Source organism: Musa acuminata, chromosome BXJ2-6 (genome assembly GCF_036884655.1).
Source record: "Musa acuminata AAA Group cultivar baxijiao chromosome BXJ2-6, Cavendish_Baxijiao_AAA, whole genome shotgun sequence".
NCBI classification, from domain to species: Eukaryota; Viridiplantae; Streptophyta; class Magnoliopsida; order Zingiberales; family Musaceae; genus Musa; species Musa acuminata.
This window is the reverse complement of record NC_088343.1, coordinates 18,962,761-18,983,522: the sequence shown is the minus strand read 5'-3', so window position 1 is coordinate 18,983,522 and position 20,762 is coordinate 18,962,761. Positions and strand designations below refer to the sequence as shown.

General features: G+C 38.7%; 1 protein-coding gene across 8 annotated transcripts in view; it reads right to left on the bottom strand.

Annotated features, from left to right (window-relative positions):
- Positions 1 to 20,762, bottom strand: part of LOC135584703 (uncharacterized) — a 43,042-nt gene that overhangs the window by 10,041 nt on the left and 12,239 nt on the right. For all 8 annotated transcript variants that reach the window (XM_065113312.1, XM_065113317.1, XM_065113313.1 and 5 more), the window contains 2 exons: positions 20,690 to 20,743; positions 20,399 to 20,473 (listed from right to left, as the gene is read on the bottom strand). In XM_065113312.1, the coding sequence (XP_064969384.1) occupies positions 20,399 to 20,473; positions 20,690 to 20,743 (129 nt within the window). The remainder of the gene's footprint in view (positions 1 to 20,398; positions 20,474 to 20,689; positions 20,744 to 20,762) is intronic.

Sequence of the window (20,762 nt, the reverse complement as noted above, 5' to 3'; positions counted from 1 at the left end):
ATACAAGAACAAAGCTTTGACCAACTAATTAGGAGCGGGATGAGATATATTCATCTTGGAATCCTACAAACAAGGATTCAGACACTCCACAGGCAGGAAGAAGGGACACTAGCACTATTAGTGTTCCGGGACAACAGATGGGCCGATGATAGGTCCATCATTGCTACCATGGAAGTAGACTTGACCAGAGGAAGTCAACTGGTCTATGTTGTACCAGATACTATGATGACGATAGGAGATTTTTACCGCAATATACAACTCTCTATACTAACCCGTGGATATGACACATGGCAGAATGGAGAAGCAAATCTATTAATTACCAGAGGAATGGTAGGGCGGCTTTCAAATACCCCGAATGTCGCCTTTGCTTATGAAATCTCAAGGGTGGTGGATTACCTAACAAGCCATGGCATAAGAGCTCTACCAGGTAGAAGTTATTCCACAACAGAAATCAGAGGGAGAGACTGGATGATTAGACCGACGCAAGTCTCAATCCCCATGCAACCTGCTGAGCTCAGGAGTAGGAACCTAATTGACGGAAGGATTTCGATCAGTTTTGATAATTATAAAGCAGCATCGACATCCAGTAGAATCCACTATAACACTGTGGATGATGAAACATTCAGTGATGAAGAAGAAATACGAAGCCACACAATAGCTGTCAATATTCAATTATCAAGTAGTAGTGAAGATGAAGCAGAAGAACTACGCGAAGGCCTGAATTCCTATTTCCAAGATACCCATATCTCAGAGAAAGAAGTAGAGATGCCATATCCTCGAAGGCCTCAGAGGGAATTAATTGCAGCAGGACTGGAAGAAGAACTAGTAATGGAATACCCCCAGTTAGCAAAATTATCTCATCAGGTATATTCATCCTCTGCTGTGTCAAATTACAGACCACCGGCGGACTCAACCATGGGACCAGTAAATTACCCTCCGGTTGTGAATATAGAATCCATAAGCCAAAGGCCAGAATATGAAGGGCATTTTGCAAGAGAGTGCCCAAATGACCGAAAGAATATTAAAAGAGTTGCTATATTTGAACAGTTGGATATTCCAGATGAATATGAAATACTATTTGTACAAGAAGGAGAAAACCAAAGCGACGCAATTTATTCAATTTCTGAAGGAGAAGACATAGAAGATCTACAGCATGGTATTCACTCCTTCACCCATAAAATTTTCGCTCTAATAGAAGATAGTAGAACTTGGTGGATAGGACCTAAAACAGGATACAGAGCAAGAATACAAGTTTCCCAAGAACAAGCGGAATGCAGACACATATGGGAAATCAACGCAGAACTACCGCTAGGATTGGAAGAATGCAAATGCTGCAAGAGAACGTCGCAAAGAAGGCATAGGAAACATTGTCCCTTATGCAAGATCACTTCGTGTGGAATGTGTAGCATATACTACTTTGACAAAAGGACTCCCGTCAGGATGGAGGAAAAACCATCCTTTCCTTCCCCTTTCTTTCAGCTCCTGTTATGGGGTCCACCGTGGTTCCTGAATTAACAATTATAGCAGTAGTACGGTGCTTACTTTTGCTTGGTCTGATAACCCCTATTTCCAGTAGTGCTTTCACATGCCTTGAGAAGGCTTCCTTTGCTTGTGGTGTTAAATGTCTCAGGGGTTTGTCCTCCACAACGAAGTCTTGATTTTTAATTTCCAACCTGCAGGTTATTTTGTTCTTTTCCCAATGTTTGAGGGGATCTTCTCCAATATAGCCTTGGGCCTTTAACTGGTCTAATAGGCTTCCAAACTTGGCCCTTATATCTTCATTGCTTTGCTGAGCTCTTGCAGAGTAAAATACTGCCTCTTGGATTTGGATATAGTCATCTTCTTCCAGATCTAGTTCTTCTATTGCTGCAGCTGTTGAGATATAGGGCAAAGTATTAATAGTCGTTAAGTTTTTGTAAAACGTAACCGTGTTACCTTCAATTCTAACTCCTCCTTGCATTGCCCTTATAAAATTACATCCTATTATCATTTGAATATCATCTCCAAGCTTCATTGAGAACACATAGGTGTAAGGAATCCTGAAAGTGTTGTTCCCAATAGTCATTTTGCCTCCCCTTAATTTTTTGTTCGCGGTCGTTTTGGAGGTGATCCCACTGAAATGCACCACATAAGGGTTTTCCTCTATTGCAGCTTTTGATACAGCCTTCTCGTCTATGCAACAAGTGGTAGCACCTGTATCTAGTATGGCATTAACTTCAAAAGGGGGAATATTCAGAATTTCCATATGCACCCTTAAGTTGAAGAGCATATTCTTAGATCTTCTTGATCCTCCTGTTTTCTTTGTTTCCATAGAGAGGATTTTCTGCGTTTCTTCTTCCAAGAGAACAAGGGCCTCTTCATTTTCTTCTTCTTCTTCGCTTTCTTCAGTTTTTCCTTTTCCAAGCCTTTGTATTTCTTTCAGGAGATCGGCCTTCTCTAGCCTTAACCGATCCACTTCCAGTACTTCTCCTTCCAATTTGTCATATTTTTCCTTTAGCTCTACCACTTTGTTTTGTAAACGGAGGTTTTCCTGAGCTATGGCTATAGATTGAATATGCATTTCTTCCAGCTCCTTGGCCTTTTGTCGTTCAAATTCAACCGCCATTTTGAGCCTCCTTATTTCTGCTTCGCAATGATTAATAAAGTCTTGCTGTGTTTGAAGCAAGTTTCTAGGTTCATACCTTGGGGGTTCCTCCATCCTGACGGGGGTCCTTTTGTCAAAGTAGTATATGCTACACATTCCACACGAAGTGATCTTGCATAAGGGACAATGTCTCCTATGCCTTCTTTGCGACGTTCTCTTGCAGCATTTGCATTCTTCCAATCCTGGCGGTAGTTCTGCGTTGATTTCCCAAACAATACGGCACAGCTACAACCAAATATGCTAAACCAGGCGACCTCCTCCTGCAATACCGTATGTATCCGGATAAACTTTGTAAGCATTTTAAACTTTCCGCTTCCGCTTCGTTTATTTCCAATCCCAAACCTGTGCAAATATTGATATACAGGGTTGTGCTAAAATATGCTTGATAATAAGCTTTTTCTCCTGAATATTTGCATTTATAAGCAGGTTGAATATTATATTCTCTGATTTTGGAGCTGTCCGTATTCCTTCTAGATCATATACAAATTGGGAATATAAAACGTTGATTTCCCAACGTCAGATACAACTTCTGATACAAATTTCAAAGTGGTACAAGGAATATAAGCACAGCCCGAGTAAAATTAGCATGGATAACCTTTTGAGTGCTTAGATTTTGGAATATAAGCACAGCCCGAGTAAAATTAGCATGGATAACCTTTTGAGCATCTACTTTTCTTAGCCGCCAAGTAAAAACAAGTTACGTGGGGTAGAGCACCTATTCTTCTTAGCTGTCAAACGAGTTGAGCCCCGGGGAGCCGCTCGTAGTATCATCAATAATTGTACTAAGGAATATCCTTTCCTTCAGTAGGAAGTCTAGAAATATATTAGAAGAAGAGATAAGAATGCGATGGGGCCCAATGAGTACCCGGTTCTATCCTCTTCCTCTATATATTCTCTAGCTCAGTCTCTTGCAAGACATCGGTCGAAAAACCAGAGTCTTACTTGAGCAAAAATCTAAGTCCAATCCTTTGTAAGCATTTTAAACTTTCCGCTTCCGCTTCGTTTATGTCCAATCCTTTGTAAGCATTTTAAGCTTTCTATAGTTCTTTGTGCTTATCATTTCTTACAAATCATTGGTCAACTTTCCGCTTCCGCTTTATTTTTGGTATCAGAGCTAGTTTGTATGCTATTTTGATATAGTTTCCAATCAAACTATCATGACATTTATGCTAAAATATGCTTGATAATGATATCTCTTACAATCTAAACCTGTGAGGAGCCCGAGGGAGGCAATCTGGTCAGGGAACCTCAGTAAGACCTTTGACGCAAGCCCTCAGGGTTAAGAACGTAAGTAGATCTAAAACAATGCATATTTAGTATATGTCTGAACTTTGGGAAGAAGCTATTCAAAAGTGGTATACAGATTCTCATACCTCTCATCTTGACTATCTGAATCTAGCAGAGACCACAAAACCCACTAAGAAAGAACTAGCTCATAACATCTCTGTTATTTATGACAGAACTTGCCTATCAAGCCGAGTAAACCTGAGGAACTTCAAACTTTTGCTTGAAGAAAACCATAACCTTGAAAAGAGGATTAGAAATCTTGAATCTTCAGTAAAAACGCTATCCTCTTTATTCATTGAAAATAAGCCCCTCACCCAATCCGAGGTACAGAAATTAGTGCTAGAAATATCTAAGCAATCCAAACTTATTGAAGAAAAGACCCTACGATCATCACAAGACCTAGATCAAAAACTCCAAAGGATTGAAATTCTATTATCCAAAATAGAGAAACAGATCTTTGGATGAGCCATATATCCTCTAGGGGCACCGAATCCTACAAAGAGGCCCTCAAAGCTACTGAATCCATCGAACCTCCATCACTTGGTTTTCTCAAAACAAGTGATTTCCCTGGAACTCTCAGCCATCAGGTAGCCGTAATCAAGCAGCATAACGTTCAGATACAACTTCTGATACAAATTGCTGAAGACATAAAAGGAATACGGACAGAACTACAAACAATACGGGAATTGCAACAATCAAAGATAATACAATCCCAAGTAGTACCAGACGAACATATTACCAAATTGGCAAATCTCAACCTGGGTCCTTCAGAAAGGCCAAAAGAGACGAAAGGAAAAATCTTGGTTTTTAAGGATCCTATAAAGATCTTTCAGGAAGCAAAAGGATGACTTCCAGAACGCGAACCCAAGAGGTATCCACGTCAAATCCTCTTATAGAAGATCAGATCAGAAACTACAGGAGAAACCAGAGGAGAATATTCAACGCTAGAAGACGACTGGGACAACTAATTTCCAGAAACCCAAACCCAAATATACAAGTTCTGGAGCAACAAATAGACCCTCAGGCACAGCTACAATTATCCATGAGGGAAAGAGCTGCAATAGCACCAGCTGAAATACTGTATCACTGAAGGAGGGACGATGCTCACCACAGGGTTTACACGCATCGATCGGAAGAAGCTATGTTGGTCACCAATAACCAAGAAGACAGGGCCTTCATACAAGAACAAAGCTTTGACCAACTAATTAGGAGCGGGATGAGATATATTCATCTTGGAATCCTACAAACAAGGATCCAGACACTCCACAGGCAGGAAGAAGGGACACTAGCACTATTAGTGTTCCGGGACAACAGATGGGCCGATGATAGGTCCATCATTGCTACCATGGAAGTAGACTTGACCAGAGGAAGTCAACTGGTCTATGTTGTACCAGATACTATGATGACGGTAGGAGATTTTTACCACAATATACAACTCTCTATACTAACCCGTAGATATGACACATGGCAGAATGGAGAAGCAAATCTATTAATTACCAGAGGAATGGTAGGGCGGCTTTCAAATACCCCGAATGTCGCCTTTGCTTATGAAATCTCAGGGGTGGTGGATTACCTAACAAGCCATGGCATAAGAGCTCTACCAGGTAGAAGTTATTCCACAACAGAAATCAGAGGGAGAGACTGGATGATTAGATCGACGCAAGTCTCAATCCCCATGCAACCTGCTGAGCTCAGGAGTAGGAACCTAATTGACGGAAGGATTTCGATCAGTTTTGATAATTATAAAGCAGCATCGACATCCAGTAGAATCCACTATAACACTGTGGATGATGAAACATTCAGTGATGAAGAAGAAATACGAAGCCACACAATAGCTGTCAATATTCAATTATCAAGTAGTAGTGAAGATGAAGCAGAAGAACTACGCGAAGGCCTGAATTCCTATTTCCAAGATACCCATATCTCAGAAAAAGAAGTAGAGATGCCATATCCTCGAAGGCCTCAGAGGGAATTAATTGCAGCAGGACTGGAAGAAGAACTAGTAATGGAATACCCCCAGTTAGCAAAATTATCTCATCAGGTATATTCATCCTCTGCTGTGTCAAATTACAGACCACCGGCGGACTCAACCATGGGACCAGTAAATTACCCTCCGGCTGTGAATATAGAATCCATAAGCCAAAGGCCAGAATATGAAGAGCATTTTGCAAGAGAGTGCCCAAATGACCGAAAGAATATCAAAAGAGTTGCTATATTTGAACAGTTGGATATTCCAGATGAATATGAAATACTATCTGTACAAGAAGGAGAAAACCAAAGCGACGCAATTTATTCAATTTCTGAAGGAGAAGACATAGAAGATCTACAGCATGGTATTCACTCCTTCACCCATAAAATTTTCGCTCTAATAGAAGATAGTAGAACTTGGTGGATAGGACCTAAAACAGGATACAGAGCAAGAATACAAGTTTCCCAAGAACAAGCGGAATGCAGACACATATGGGAAATCAACGCAGAACTACCGCCAGGATTGGAAGAATGCAAATGCTGCAAGAGAACGTCGCAAAGAAGGCATAGGAGACATTGTCCCTTATGCAAGATCACTTCGTGTGGAATGTGTAGCATATACTACTTTGACAAAAGGACCCCCGTCAGGATGGAGGAACCCCCAAGGTATGAACCTAGAAACTTGCTGCAAACACAGCAAGACTTTATTAATCATTGCGAAGCAGAAATAAGGAGGCTCAAAATGGCGGTTGAATTTGAACGACAAAAGGCCAAGGAGCTGGAAGAAATGCATATTCAATCTATAGCCATAGCTCAGGAAAACCTCCGTTTACAAAACAAAGTGGTAGAGCTAAAGGAAAAATATGACAAATTGGAAGGAGAAGTACTGGAAGTGGATCGGTTAAGGCTAGAGAAGGCCGATCTCCTGAAAGAAATACAAAGGCTTGGAAAAGGAAAAACTGAAGAAAGCGAAGAAGAAGAAGAAAATGAAGAGGCCCTTGTTCTCTTGGAGGAAGAAACGCAGAAAATCCTCTCTATGGAAACAAAGAAAACAGGAGGATCAAGAAGATCTAAGAATATGCTCTTCAACTTAAGGGTGCATATGGAAATTCTGAATATTCCCCCTTTTGAAGTTAATGCCATACTAGATACAGGTGCTACCACTTGTTGCATAGACGAGAAGGCTGTACCAAAAGCTGCAATAGAGGAAAACCCTTATGTGGTGCATTTCAGTGGGATCACCTCCAAAACGACCGCGAACAAAAAATTAAGGGGAGGCAAAATGACTATTGGGAACAACACTTTCAGGATTCCTTACACCTATGTGTTCTCAATGAAGCTTGGAGATGATATTCAAATGATAATAGGATGTAATTTTATAAGGGCAATGCAAGGAGGAGTTAGAATTGAAGGTAACACGGTTACGTTTTACAAAAACTTAACGACTATTAATACTTTGCCCTATATCTCAACAGCTGCAGCAATAGAAGAACTAGATCTGGAAGAAGATGACTATATCCAAATCCAAGAGGCAGTATTTTACTCTGCAAGAGCTCAGCAAAGCAATGAAGATATAAGGGCCAAGTTTGGAAGCCTACTAGACCAGTTAAAGGCCCAAGGCTATATTGGAGAAGATCCCCTCAAACATTGGGAAAAGAACAAAATAACCTGCAGGTTGGAAATTAAAAATCAAGACTTCGTGGTGGAGGACAAACCCCTGAGACATTTAACACCACAAGTAAAGGAAGCCTTCTCAAGGCATGTGAAAGCACTACTGGAAATAGGGGTTATCAGACCAAGCAAAAGTAAGCACCGTACTACTGCTATAATTGTTAATTCAGGAACCACGGTGGACCCCATAACAGGAGCTGAAAGAAAGGGGAAGGAAAGGATGGTTTTTAATTACAAAAGGCTCAACGACATTACCGAAAAGGATCAATACAGCCTTCCTGGTATTAATACCATCCTTAAAAAGGTCAGCAATAGCAAAATATACTCAAAGTTTGACCTAAAATCGGGCTTTCACCAAGTTGCCATGCACCCTGATTCCATTGAATGGACTGCATTCTGGGTTCCTGAAGGACTATATGAATGGCTTGCAATGCCATTTGGTCTCAAAAATGCCCCTGCTATATTCCAAAGAAAAATGGATAGATGCTTCAAAGGTACTGAACAATTCATTGCAGTATACATTGATGATATTCTTGTCTTCTCAGAAAACGAAAAGGAGCATGGGCAACACCTTACTAAAATGTTAGAAATATGCCAAGAAAACGGCCTTGTCTTAAGCCCAACGAAAATGAAAATTGCAGTAAAGGAAATTGAATTTCTTGGAGCCGTCTTGGGGAACTCCAAAATCAAGTTACAGCCCCATATTATTAAAGGAATCACAGAATATCAGGAAGAAGACCTTACTACCAAGAAAGGCCTCAGATCATGGCTTGGGATTCTAAACTATGCAAGAAGCTATATACCCAACCTGGGCAGGCTTCTAGGCCCATTATATTCAAAAACAAGCCTTACTGGCGAGAAAAGGCTGAATGAGCAAGATTGGAAATTAATCAGAAAGATTAAGAGCCTGGTACAAAATCTCCCTGATCTAGAGGTACCTCCTGAAGACTGTTTTATAATACTTGAAACAGACGGATGCATGGAAGGATGGGGAGGCATTTGCAAATGGAAAAAACAAAAATACGACCCCAGAAATACTGAGAAGGTATGTGCCTACGCCAGCGGAAAGTACAACCCAATCAAGTCCACTATAGACGCTGAGATGCATGCAGTCATGAAAACCCTGGAGGCATTGAAGATTTACTTTCTTGATAAAAAGGAAATTATAATCAGAACGGACTGTCAAGCAATAATAAGCTTTTTCAACAAGTCCACTCAGAACAAACCATCTAGAGTCCGATGGATGGCCTTTGTAGACTACATCACTGGAAGCGGCGTCGAAATCAAATTTGAGCACATCGAAGGAGATAGTAACATTCTAGCCGACTCTTTATCTCGACTAATAAATATTTTGGTTGCAGGATGGCCGAACGAATCATTACTCCTTCTCCTAGAAGCCACTCAGGAGGTTCAAGCCAAACCAAACCTCAGGGCCACTACACACCTGAATCAACTAATAAACCAGGCGACCTCCTCCTGCAATACCAACAAGAAATGGATAAGCTCAGAGCCAGGACACGTGGAGGACTCACATTTGATGAAATGGGACTATCTGAAAGAAGACTTGGGGCAATTCAAAAGAAAGCCTCCCTACAAGCATGTGAAGCATTACAGCAATTCATGGACATCCACCTAATCAAGACTAAAGAATATCAAAGAAGGAGCGGTGGAAAAGACAACTGGTACAAGGACTGGTTACCAGTTGTCCTCCAGCAGCAACAACAACTGGAGAAGGCTCTATCTCTGGCAAAAGACGTCTCACAAAGGACAACTAGCTTTAGCCTTTAGAAGTCCTGCAACAGCTGGAGCATCTACTTTTCTTAGCCGCCAAGTAAAAACAAGTTACGTGGGGTAGAGCACCTATTCTTCTTAGCTGTCAAACGAGTTGAGCCCCGGGGAGCCGCTCGTAGTATCATCAATAATTGTACTAAGGAATATCCTTTCCTTCAGTAGGAAGTCTAGAAATATATTAGAAGAAGAGATAAGAATGCGATGGGGCCCAATGAGTACCCGGTTCTATCCTCTTCCCCTATATATTCTCTAGCTCAGTCTTTTGCAAGACATCGGTCGAAAAACCAGAGTCTTACTTGAGCAGAAATCTAAGTCCAATCCTTTGTAAGCATTTTAAACTTTCCGCTTCCGCTTCGTTTATGTCCAATCCTTTGTAAGCATTTTAAGCTTTCTATAGTTCTTTGTGCTTATCATTTCTTACAAATCATTGGTCAACTTTCCGCTTCCGCTTTATTTTTGGTATCACCCTTATGTGGTGCATTTCAGTGGGATGATGAAACTGTGGATGATGAAACCACTCAGGAGGTTCAAGCCACTCATTTTACTCCTTCTCCTAAGGACGATCTTCATACTAGATCAATGGATAACCTAATTTTGGGCTGTGATTGGATAGGCTTATATTCGCTTACTCCAAAAATTTTGGGCTGTGCTTATATTCGCCAGCCCGAGTAAAATTAGCATTTTGGAGTAATTATTACCAAAATTATTACCATTCAAAATTTTGGTAATTATTACCATTCAAAATTTTGGTAATAATTTTGGGTAAAGTGAATGGATAGGCCAAGCGAATGGAGTAGATTTTGGGCTGTGCTTATATTCGCCATTCAAAAATTTCACTTTCTTATAGGCCATTCAAAAATTAAGCCATTCGCTTTCTTATAGGCCATTCAAAATCACTTTACTCGCCATTGGATCGCATTCTTATCTCTTCTTCTAATATATTTCTAGACTTCCTACTGAAGGAAAGGATATTCCTTAGTACAATTATTGATGATACTACGAGCGGCTCCCCGGGGCTCAACTCGTTTGACAGCTAAGAAGAATAGGTGCTCTACCCCACGTAACTTGTTTTTACTTGGCGGCTAAGAAAAGTAGATGCTCCAGCTGTTGCAGGACTTCTAAAGGCTAAAGCTAGTTGTCCTTTGTGAGACGTCTTTTGCCAGAGATAGAGCCTTCTCCAGTTGTTGTTGCTGCTGGAGGACAACTGGTAACCAGTCCTTGTACCAGTTGTCTTTTCCACCGCTCCTGGTACAAAACAACAATATTAAATGATGAACTTTCTTTTGTAAGTTCTATGATGTAAGTTGCTTTCCATTAATCCTCTACTTGGTGGCTGGTTCCGAATGGTTTGCCTCAGGATATTATGATTGCTAAATACTTTTAGCTTGTTTCAACTACATTCGTGGTAGATCGAAGTGTTCTCTCTCTAAGTTTCTAGATTAAGAAGCTCTGGCAACTGTTCCCTCATGCAACCCTTTCTTGGAAGCTCCGCTTCTTACTCCGACTGAATCACTTGATCCCCCGCCTCCCCCTCCCTATTCTGAACAGGGTCATGCACAAAAGAGCATCTCCCTCCCTCCAAGGGGAGGGCAAGGATTCACAATACAACAAAATGCTCAAGCCGTGCTGACCTCCTGGGCAAGTCTCTTCAAAAAAGCCATTGGAGTAGGAGAGTGGTAGCTAAACCTGAACATGGAGGATAAGCTTCACTAAATCCAGAGAAGAATGAGTCTCAAGGTTGAGCTAGACTTGAAGGGCGTCGCCTTTGCTTATAAAGATTAACAAACGAGCCTCTATGACAAGTTTCTTGGTAAGATCCAACCTCTGGAGTTCCTAAAGACCTTTCTTCCTAAACTTTAGGGCCTACCGATGGGTTGCCAAGTGGTGGACCTCGCCAAAGGTTTCTTTTGTTTTCGGTTCCACTTAGTAGAGGAGACGTCTCGTGTCCTAGTAGGTGGCCCATAGTTTGTTAAGGGACAACCACTAACATTGATTCCTTGGAGGCCAAATTTCCAACCTCTCGTGAAGAGGATTGATACGATCCCTACTTGGTTGCAGTTATCGGGCCTTCCCCTAGAGCTAATGTGCCCTAATTTCCCACCCGGATAGCATTCTAGATAGGAAAATGCCTAAAAATTAATCAAGTTATCCTCTCTAGATCAACGGGCAAGCTTGCCCGGATATGTGTCTTGGATTTAACCCTACCAGTCCCCCAAGGGATCTGGATACAAGTGAGGAACACTTAGTTTTTTCAGTCAATAACATTTGAGAAACTCCCTATGGTTTGTTTCAAATGTGACAAAGCAGACCACCGGACATCTTCTTGTGAGAACACTCCCCAATCTTCTACCCAACAAGAGTCCCAAGAAACATCTAAGGTTTGCCCTTAACCTTCGAAGGCAGACGATGACCTCTTATATGGCTCATGGATTCGGGTCCAATGGCACTCGAAGGTGAAATCAATCAGGTCAGGTTAGGTTGCCCATAATGGGAAAATGGGGTCGATTTCTAGTGTGGGTCTTGTCGAGTCTGGAGTGAACACCAGGCTTTTGGTGGAGGTTCCACCCCGAACCCAGGTAATGAGCCTAACTTAGGCACCCACTAGAAATGAGGTCTCTAACCTAAAACAAGGGCCAAAAAGTTATACTCTTGCTCAAGGATTGAAATATCGTACCGTACCGGAGTTTCGACAATTATTCGATACGATACGGTACTGTATTACGAGCGATATACAATTTGATATATATATATATATATATATATATATATATATATATATATATATATATATATATATATATATATATATATATATATATATATATATATATATATATATATATTCGACGATGTCGCTCCTCTCTCTTCTCCCTAGGTGGGGCGACGTCGCCTATATATATATAAAAGTAAAAAAAAAACCTTATATATATATATATATATATATATATTTATATATGAATATTTATTTATAAATATATATTTATATATAAAAGATTTTTTTATATATAATATATTTTTATAAAAGGCGACGTTGCGTCGCCTTAGCGACATCCCCCGCGTGAGAGAAGAGAAAGGCGACATCGCCTTTCATTATATATATATATATATATATATATATATATATATATATATATATATATATATATATATATATATATATATATATATATATATATATATATATATATATATATATATATATATATATACACTGCCCGGTAACGAGCGATCCATGTACCGGTCTGCTGACAGACCGGTACATACCGCCTGTACCAAATGATATTATTCGAAATTGAAGACCTTATTCTTGTTGCCTCTTTGGATCATACGCTTGTGGTCTCTGTTGTTACATCATTTATGTCGATAGTCCCTAGGCAAGTCAAATGGCAGGGATCCATTGATATTGATTGACAGGTCGCTCTGCCCAAAGGAGTGCAGGCCTTGGAGGCAAAATACAATAGAGGACAACAAGGAGGCTTGGTGGGTTCCAAGACAAGGGTCACTTTTCCCGAGGAAGGGTACCATGTGGCCCCTCGGCAGGATCCTTACATGTGCCAAAGGTGCTTTCCCTTTCTCTAGGGCAAGGGGCAGAGATAGAGATGACAATGGATCCGGGGATGTCCTCTGAAAGGATCGAGGGGCTTGAAGAAGATGATGGCGAGAGTACCCCTCGACCTTTCATCTTTGAGACTGCCAAGCAAATGGAGTTCGAAGATGGAGCAGCAAAACAACCAGAGAAAGAGAAACCACTGTCCTATGACGGACTAGTTGAGATAGCAGCAAAGGCCTTCTAGGATGTGGCAGCGATGGAAAACCCAGATCAAGAATGTTTCCTTGTTGAAAAAGCAGAGACAGAGTGGTCCAGAAGTCCAGAACCAATGGCTTAAAGCATTCGAAAACCAGGAGAACAACACAACAGGGAAGTCTCCAACAATTCTTGAACAATCTCCGGCATATAAATAAAAAGAAAAGATGTGATAAGAGAGTGAGGTCGATTGAGGCCTCGGGAGAGGGGAGAGTGGCTAACTGATTACATTCTCGATAATGAATTATATCTCATGGAATTGTAGGGGCCTAAGGAAAAGGAGCAGCAGAGAACATCTATTCTCTCTGCTTAGGAAATTAAAGCCTTATATTTTGATGCTGCTAGAGACCCATCTTCAGGGGGCCGGATGCAAGAGGCTGAAAAGGAAGCTCAGTAGAAGCTAGGAGGGTGATTATTGCGAGGCTAAAGATCGGTCAGGTGGAATATTTATGGCTTGGTATACCCTGGTTCATCACACTATGGTAATATGTGGAACCTCTCAATTAATCACTATTGTTGTTAAAGGTAAAGGTATGCCCCACTGGATCCTCTCTTCTATTTATGTAAGCAATTTTCGGGTATTCATAATGAATTATGGTCTAAACTTTCAACAATCATTTTACGTGGTATTCCCTGTATGGTTTGTGGGGATTTTAACATCATTAGTGACCCTGAAGACAAAATTGGTGGTTGGTCTTTTGTGTTGAATAAATTTGTGGTGGTTTTTTGTGATATCATTTCGAAATCAGAATTGTTGGATCTCGGTTTTAAGGGTCCCCGTTTCACTTGGAGTAACAATCAAAAGGAGGGGGGGGGGGGCGGGTGGGGAGGTTGGTGGTGGGGTGTGTCGTAGATTCTAGCTCGTCTTGACAGAACATATGTGAATTCAGCTTAGAGCAATGTTTTTCCTCTTTCATATGTTAATACCTCATATTGCTTCTGATCATGCACCTTTGCATATTATTGTTAGTACCTCTCATAATAGTGCTCAAAGGAAAAGATTTATGTTTGAACCTCACTGATTAGAATATAGGGAGCTTGTTAGTACTGTGAACTCAATTTAGGATGATGACGGGGTGAGTCTTGACCCTTTAAGGTTAGTGGCAACCTTAATAGGGTGGGGCTTGCATTGAATAGATGGAATCGCATTAGGGGGTAGCCTGAACAAAGCCTTAGAGGAAACCAATGAAACCATTTTCTATCTAGAGCTCAAAGAGAGTGATGGACTCCTCTCGGAGGATGAGGCAATCACCCTGCAGCGTAGCTACAACAAGTTGGAAGCCTTGAACAGACAAAACCATCTTACTAGTGGAACAAGGCCAAGACTACTTGGATTACAAGGGGGGGATAAAAACACTAGCTTCTTTCATAGGATTGTGAATAACAGAAAACGGAAAAACCAATATACACTCTATTACAGATACTGAGGGCCAACATATTACAAACCAAAAAGACATAGTTGAATGCTTTGTCCGATGATATAATAACTTGTGGAATGGGATTAAGAATAGGAGAGAGGAGGACTAGATCCTTTTCCCCCAGCCTAGTAAGCTTACCCTTCAGGAAGGGAATTGTCTGACTACCTTGAAAGAAATTTACACTGCCATTCAGCAAATGGGAAAAGGTAAAACCCCTAGACCCGATGGGTTTAGTGTTGAGTTCTTTTTAGCCTTTTGGGATAAAATCAAACACTATCCTTGGGCTTTCTTGAACTTTCAAGAGAAGGGTGAAATCCCTACTACTTGAGACAGAACTCATTTGATTTTTATCCCCAAAAAAGTTAATAGTGACAGTTGAGTATAGACCCATAACTTTGTGTAATGTGATATACAAGATTCTTTTGAAAATTTTGGCCAATAGGATCAAACCCCTTCTTGATACACTGGTTGACTAGACTCAATCGACTTTTATTCTGGGAAGGAACAAACATGATAATATTCTTATCACTAATGAACTAGCCCACAGCTTCTCGAGGTCCCACAGTCATGTTCCTCTTGCCCTTCTCAAGCTTGATATTTCCAAAGCATATGATAGGGTCAACTGGAATGCTATTTCTATGAGCATGCAGTTCCCTAGTGCCTTTGTGAAGTAGGTGATGGCTTGTGTTTGCTCCCTAGTCTTTTCTTGCCTGATCAATGGTGTCGAATCTAGATGGTTTCAGTGTAGTCAAACGCATTAGGCACCACAGTCCCAGACTGCCCAAGAAGCTAGGCACTCACTCGAGCGAAACGAGACACTCACAAATATTATAATTTAAAAATTATATATCATGATTAATAAAAATAAACTAAAACAAAAATAACACATCAAACTTTTATTCATTTAAAATACCAAACTACATTGTCTATATTCAATAACAAAATGAGAAAATAAAACAAAATTAATATCAAAGAGCATTAAAATCCAATTCATCATCTAAAGCTGCAACAACAATCCAAAACACCAAAAAGTAGCACTAATAACTCGAGCAATAGCAATTATAATTGACATTTTACTAATGATTCACTACAACAAGCAGCAGCTGCTGTTCACTACAGCAGGCATCTACTATACTCATAAACATAAACAAACAACAAAGACTAACAGCAAAGCAAGCAGCTATTTTAAGTTTAAATTGACAAACAACAATGTGTTAGAATATGTGATCCTATTTAATTAAGTAAGAATATTATAGATCTGATTGGATTCTGATTATAATTATTAGCCAATAGAAAGAAAACTCACTTATGGTAAGATTCCTTTGGAGATGACCTTGATGGAAGGGACTTATCTAATTACTTATCCTAAATCCTCTACTATCGCCTATAAATAGACAGGACTTCCTAGAGACTACATACGATACGAGATCTATTCTCAATCTCCCTTAATTTTTATTTCATCACTTATAATGGTCCTATGAAAGATAGGAAGAAATGAGGAGAGTCTAGCTCATTCTACATATCTATATTGTTGTTGCCTGTTGATCGGATTACAAAGCATGTTCTTGAATCAGATAAAGTTTTTCTGAATGGCATCAAAAGGCATGCAATCCTCATCTTGATCTATTGTTATTAAATTTAAATTCTTTACATCAAAATTTTTCATATAGGAGTAGCATGATAACAATTGTTATGCTTATAATTGGTATTAGAGCCTATTGTTTTGAAATCAAATACCTTAGATCTTTAAAGTATATCAGATATGTTTTGTATTTAGATCTGTTTATTAGCATCATTTGCTTGCAAAAAGGCGTTATTCGATTTTAGTTGTACAATGCTTGAACGATTCGTCTACATTATCGATATACTTTTTTTTCGTTTGCCTTGTCGCCAATTTACGGGTGATAAAAGGTTCCTTGCCTTACGTAGGTAGAGTCAGGGATGGCATGCTACTCATGTTTGATTGACGGGTTTCCATCAATAGCTTGTTGTCGATGATAGCACTACTAAGCGCGGCGGCCCTCTATTGGTCACCGACCATAGACTGAATGGGTGGTTACTACAGTCAGCGATTGTTGTGTGTAGCAACCCCGACAACGAAAGTGCTGCGACGGTGCCGCTACGTGTGGCAATTGCCACCATGGGCAACAATTACTTTGGGTAGCATCATTGCTGCACAGCAAATGCACCGCAGGGAAAGGCAAAAGCTAGGACGACATTTGTTGGCCACGACCAGCATTGACAACAAAGCTAGAGGCCGTGATTCGCAGTGGCTATGCAACAGCCATAGGGGTCACTGGTCAGGTGCGAACACCGATGCTACCGATGTAGGTTATCCAACACCTGTGTAGCAGTCGAATGCTACACGGCAACGGTGGACAATAGTCCTGCAAAGAGATGTTGCTATAAGGAAGTGCGACCAATAAGGACTCACGTGACGGTGATAGTTGCATGCATGGGGATGGAACGCGGAGAGGGATCGGTTATGAACAGCGGTTGGTGAGCGACGACTGTGTTGCGTCGTCGAATAACGTTGGTCATCGGTAAAGAGCGATTGATCGCAGTAGGTGTCCAGGCCAACGGCACGTAGGTGGAGGCAGGATTTTTCACCTATTAAAATACTATTTTGCCCTTCTAAAAATAATTAATTCTAATTGGTATCCCCTTTGACAGTTCTACCCTTCAAAAATGAGATATTTTTAATATATGCCCTAACAAAATTATAGTTTTGCCATTCGAAAGTCAAATATTTTTTACTTATGTCCTCAATTATGAAATTGACCAATTTAACCTATTTTAATCAAATTTTGACTTAAGCCCAATTTTTTATCAATATGTTTCTAAATTGAATTTTGACTATACACAATTTTGGAATGTTTAATTGGGTTGGTTATTAGGTCTAATCTAGGTAACACAATTTTTTTTCTCATATAACACATTTGTAAAATTTTGCTTTTGATAATTAAATTTTAATTATTGTTCTTAGATATTTATATAGTTATTCACACACATATGTTTAAAATTATAAAATAATATTTATTTTTCACATAAAGGCATGATTTATAATTGTAATCATCATATGAGTTTTTCTTTATATTGATTAATGTTGAATAATTATTATAATTATTATAATATTATTTATGAATTATTTCTGCATAAATTGGATTAAAAAATATTTGATGAATATTATTTGTAATTTATATCCTTAAATTTTATCTAACTAATACTTGTCAAAGTGACCTAGGATGGTAAGCTTAAGGGATATAAATTATAATAAATATTTGGTTATTTATAAGATATTTTAAATTATATTTTATATTTTTGTATTAATCTTGTAACCGTTAAAGTGGCCTAGACCAATAACTTATAAAATTACATTAAAGAATTAATCCTAAATAAAGAAAATAATATTTATAATAATACACATAATTAGGAGGTTTAGATAATCTCAAAGGAGAAACTACTTCGAATAATTATGTGATGGGGTAGGATAATATTATTTTAGATATCCTTGTAGTTTAGGATTATATACCCAAAGGTAACAACACTATTCGATAAGGATGGTTTTAGTCCTCCATCAATAATTTTGATAGAATACTAGATATGTCAATATTTCACCCAAAGATGAAATATAAATGATATTAACAGTTCATCATATTTTGGACTAGGATGGTTTTAGTCCTCCATCAATATAAATATACTCAAGGGATTCAAAATCATATCCTCAATATGGCTAACAAGGTTACGAAACTTAAAGCATTAGGCATAAATGTGGATGTATCTTTCCTCATGTAGTTCATTCTTAATTTTATTCCTCCTTAGTTTAGCCCATTCAAGATTCACTATAGTAAAAATCAAGGATTGAAATATCGTACCACACCAGAGTTTCGAGATTTGCCCGATACGGTGATACTATATACCGAGTGGTATATTTCAGTATATCGCTCGGTATATATACATAAAGCAAGGTTCGCAATATCGTACCGTACCGGTATTTCGACCTGGGCTCGGTACCGGTACGGTACGGTATACCGAGCGGTACACCTGGGTGTACCGAGTACTGTAGCAGTCGGTCCGGTAACAGTCCTCGGACCGGTAACAGTCGGTCCGCATACCGAAAATCTGTCGGACCGGTACGTACCGCCCGTACCGGGCGATACAGCTCGGTACGGCAAACCCTGATATAAAGTAAAAAAAAAAACTTTTTCGACGACGTCGCCACTCTTCTCCCCACGCGAGGCAACATCGCCTCTCGTCTCCCCAAGCGGAGCGACGTCGCAGAAAAATGAGGCACCTCTCTCTCTCTCTCTCTCTCTCTCTCTCTCTCTCTCTATATATATATATATATATATATATATATATATATATATATATATATATATATATATATATAAGAAAAAAAAAAATACCGCCCGACACGGACGATATTATTCGAAATTGAAGACCTTGGTACAAATAATGAAAAATGAGACTTGAATAAGCTAACGTATGTGTGTTCAGGAAGAATTAAGGTTAAGGCAGAAAAAATCTCATAATGTTTTAACTACTACTCAAGAAGTTGGTAACAGGAAAAAAAAGTTGAAGCATCATCAACCAAATAAATTTGTCAGGTTTGAAAAAGCTAAGTAGACTAATGAAAATAAAGTCTCCATAATAAAGTAGTTCCTTTGTGGTAAGAAAGGACAAATGAAAAAAAACTGTATTAAATGCAAGGCTAAGTTCGAAAAGAAAGATAAACTTGACCTTTGTATATTTTGAATCAAACATTAAAAATGTTCCTTCTAATACTTTATGGATTAATTATAGTACTTCAACTTATATTAGCAATAATATATAAAGATTTTTTACAACCCGAAAACCAAAAGAACATGAAAGATTTATCATTATAGGGAACCATCTCAAAGGGAAAGTGATAACAGTGGGAACTTATCGGCTAGCCTAGAGATAGATCATCATCTGATGGATCTTAAGACACATACCTTATTTCTTCTATTTCTAAAAATTTAGTTTCTTTGTCTAGAATTGATAAGTTAGGATATTATCTTTTTTTTATGATGATAAACTCAGCATTTATATAATTCAATAAAGGTTGATTTTTAAATTCTATTTAATAATTTATACATAATTAATTTAAATCCTGAGTTTGCAATGATATTGGTGCCCTTGCAGTCAATTGTTAGATTGAAATATAGTTTTAATGATAAGAAATATTCTATATTGTGACATAAACATTTGAGGCATATCTCGAAAAAAAAAATTAAAAGATTAATGAAGGATAATCTTTTGAAAGATTTAAACTTCACTAATTTTAATATTTGTATAGATTGCATTAAAAGAAAGTAAACTAAACACATAAAGAAAAATATCACAAAATATAAAGAATGATGAATTTATTTTGAAACATATCCATAAAGTATCCCCGAGTGTCCTTGAAGCATCTAATTTTTTTTTATAATTTTTCAAACACATGTTATTTTAAGGAAGAATATGACACATCCAAGAGGTATCCTAGAATTATTGCATCTGACATGTATCCAATATGAATAGGAGTAATTTAAAATGACTGTGTAACCTAGGAACTTGTTATAGATAAATTTTTTTATTACATTAGAAATATGGTTCTTCAATTTACAAAAATGGGTGAAACTTGGTGTTCAGTGTAACCATCATTATTTTAGTATACCCCAGTTTGTCTATGGTATTCAAGGTCAAAAGCTAGATACCTGCATTGCATATTATTAGTATTTCCCTCAGCTGCCTCTCATTTCACTAAAAAGCATAACTATTTAAGGTAAAAGGTACAGAAATACAAACCTGGTCACCAATAGAAGGAATAACTCGATTGACAATCCATTGTGCATCAACTACACCAATCTTTTCATGAGCAGGCTGCATGGAAAACACACACACATAAAAAAGAAAAGAACCAGCATGCTGAGATCAGCAACAGAAAAATTGTGAAACTCTTAAAATAGAATATAAATCGCTCTTCCAATCAGTAATCATCATAGTTCGGTTAGATGGCATTTACAATTAGTAAATTGACTGGACACAAAAATTTCTTGGATAAGCACCAGTTGTCAAAAGACTCAAAACTTAACTGACCTCAACACATCTTCCAAATGCAAAGTCCAGTCCCCATCCATGGACCAAATCATTCTAAGACAACAGAATACTC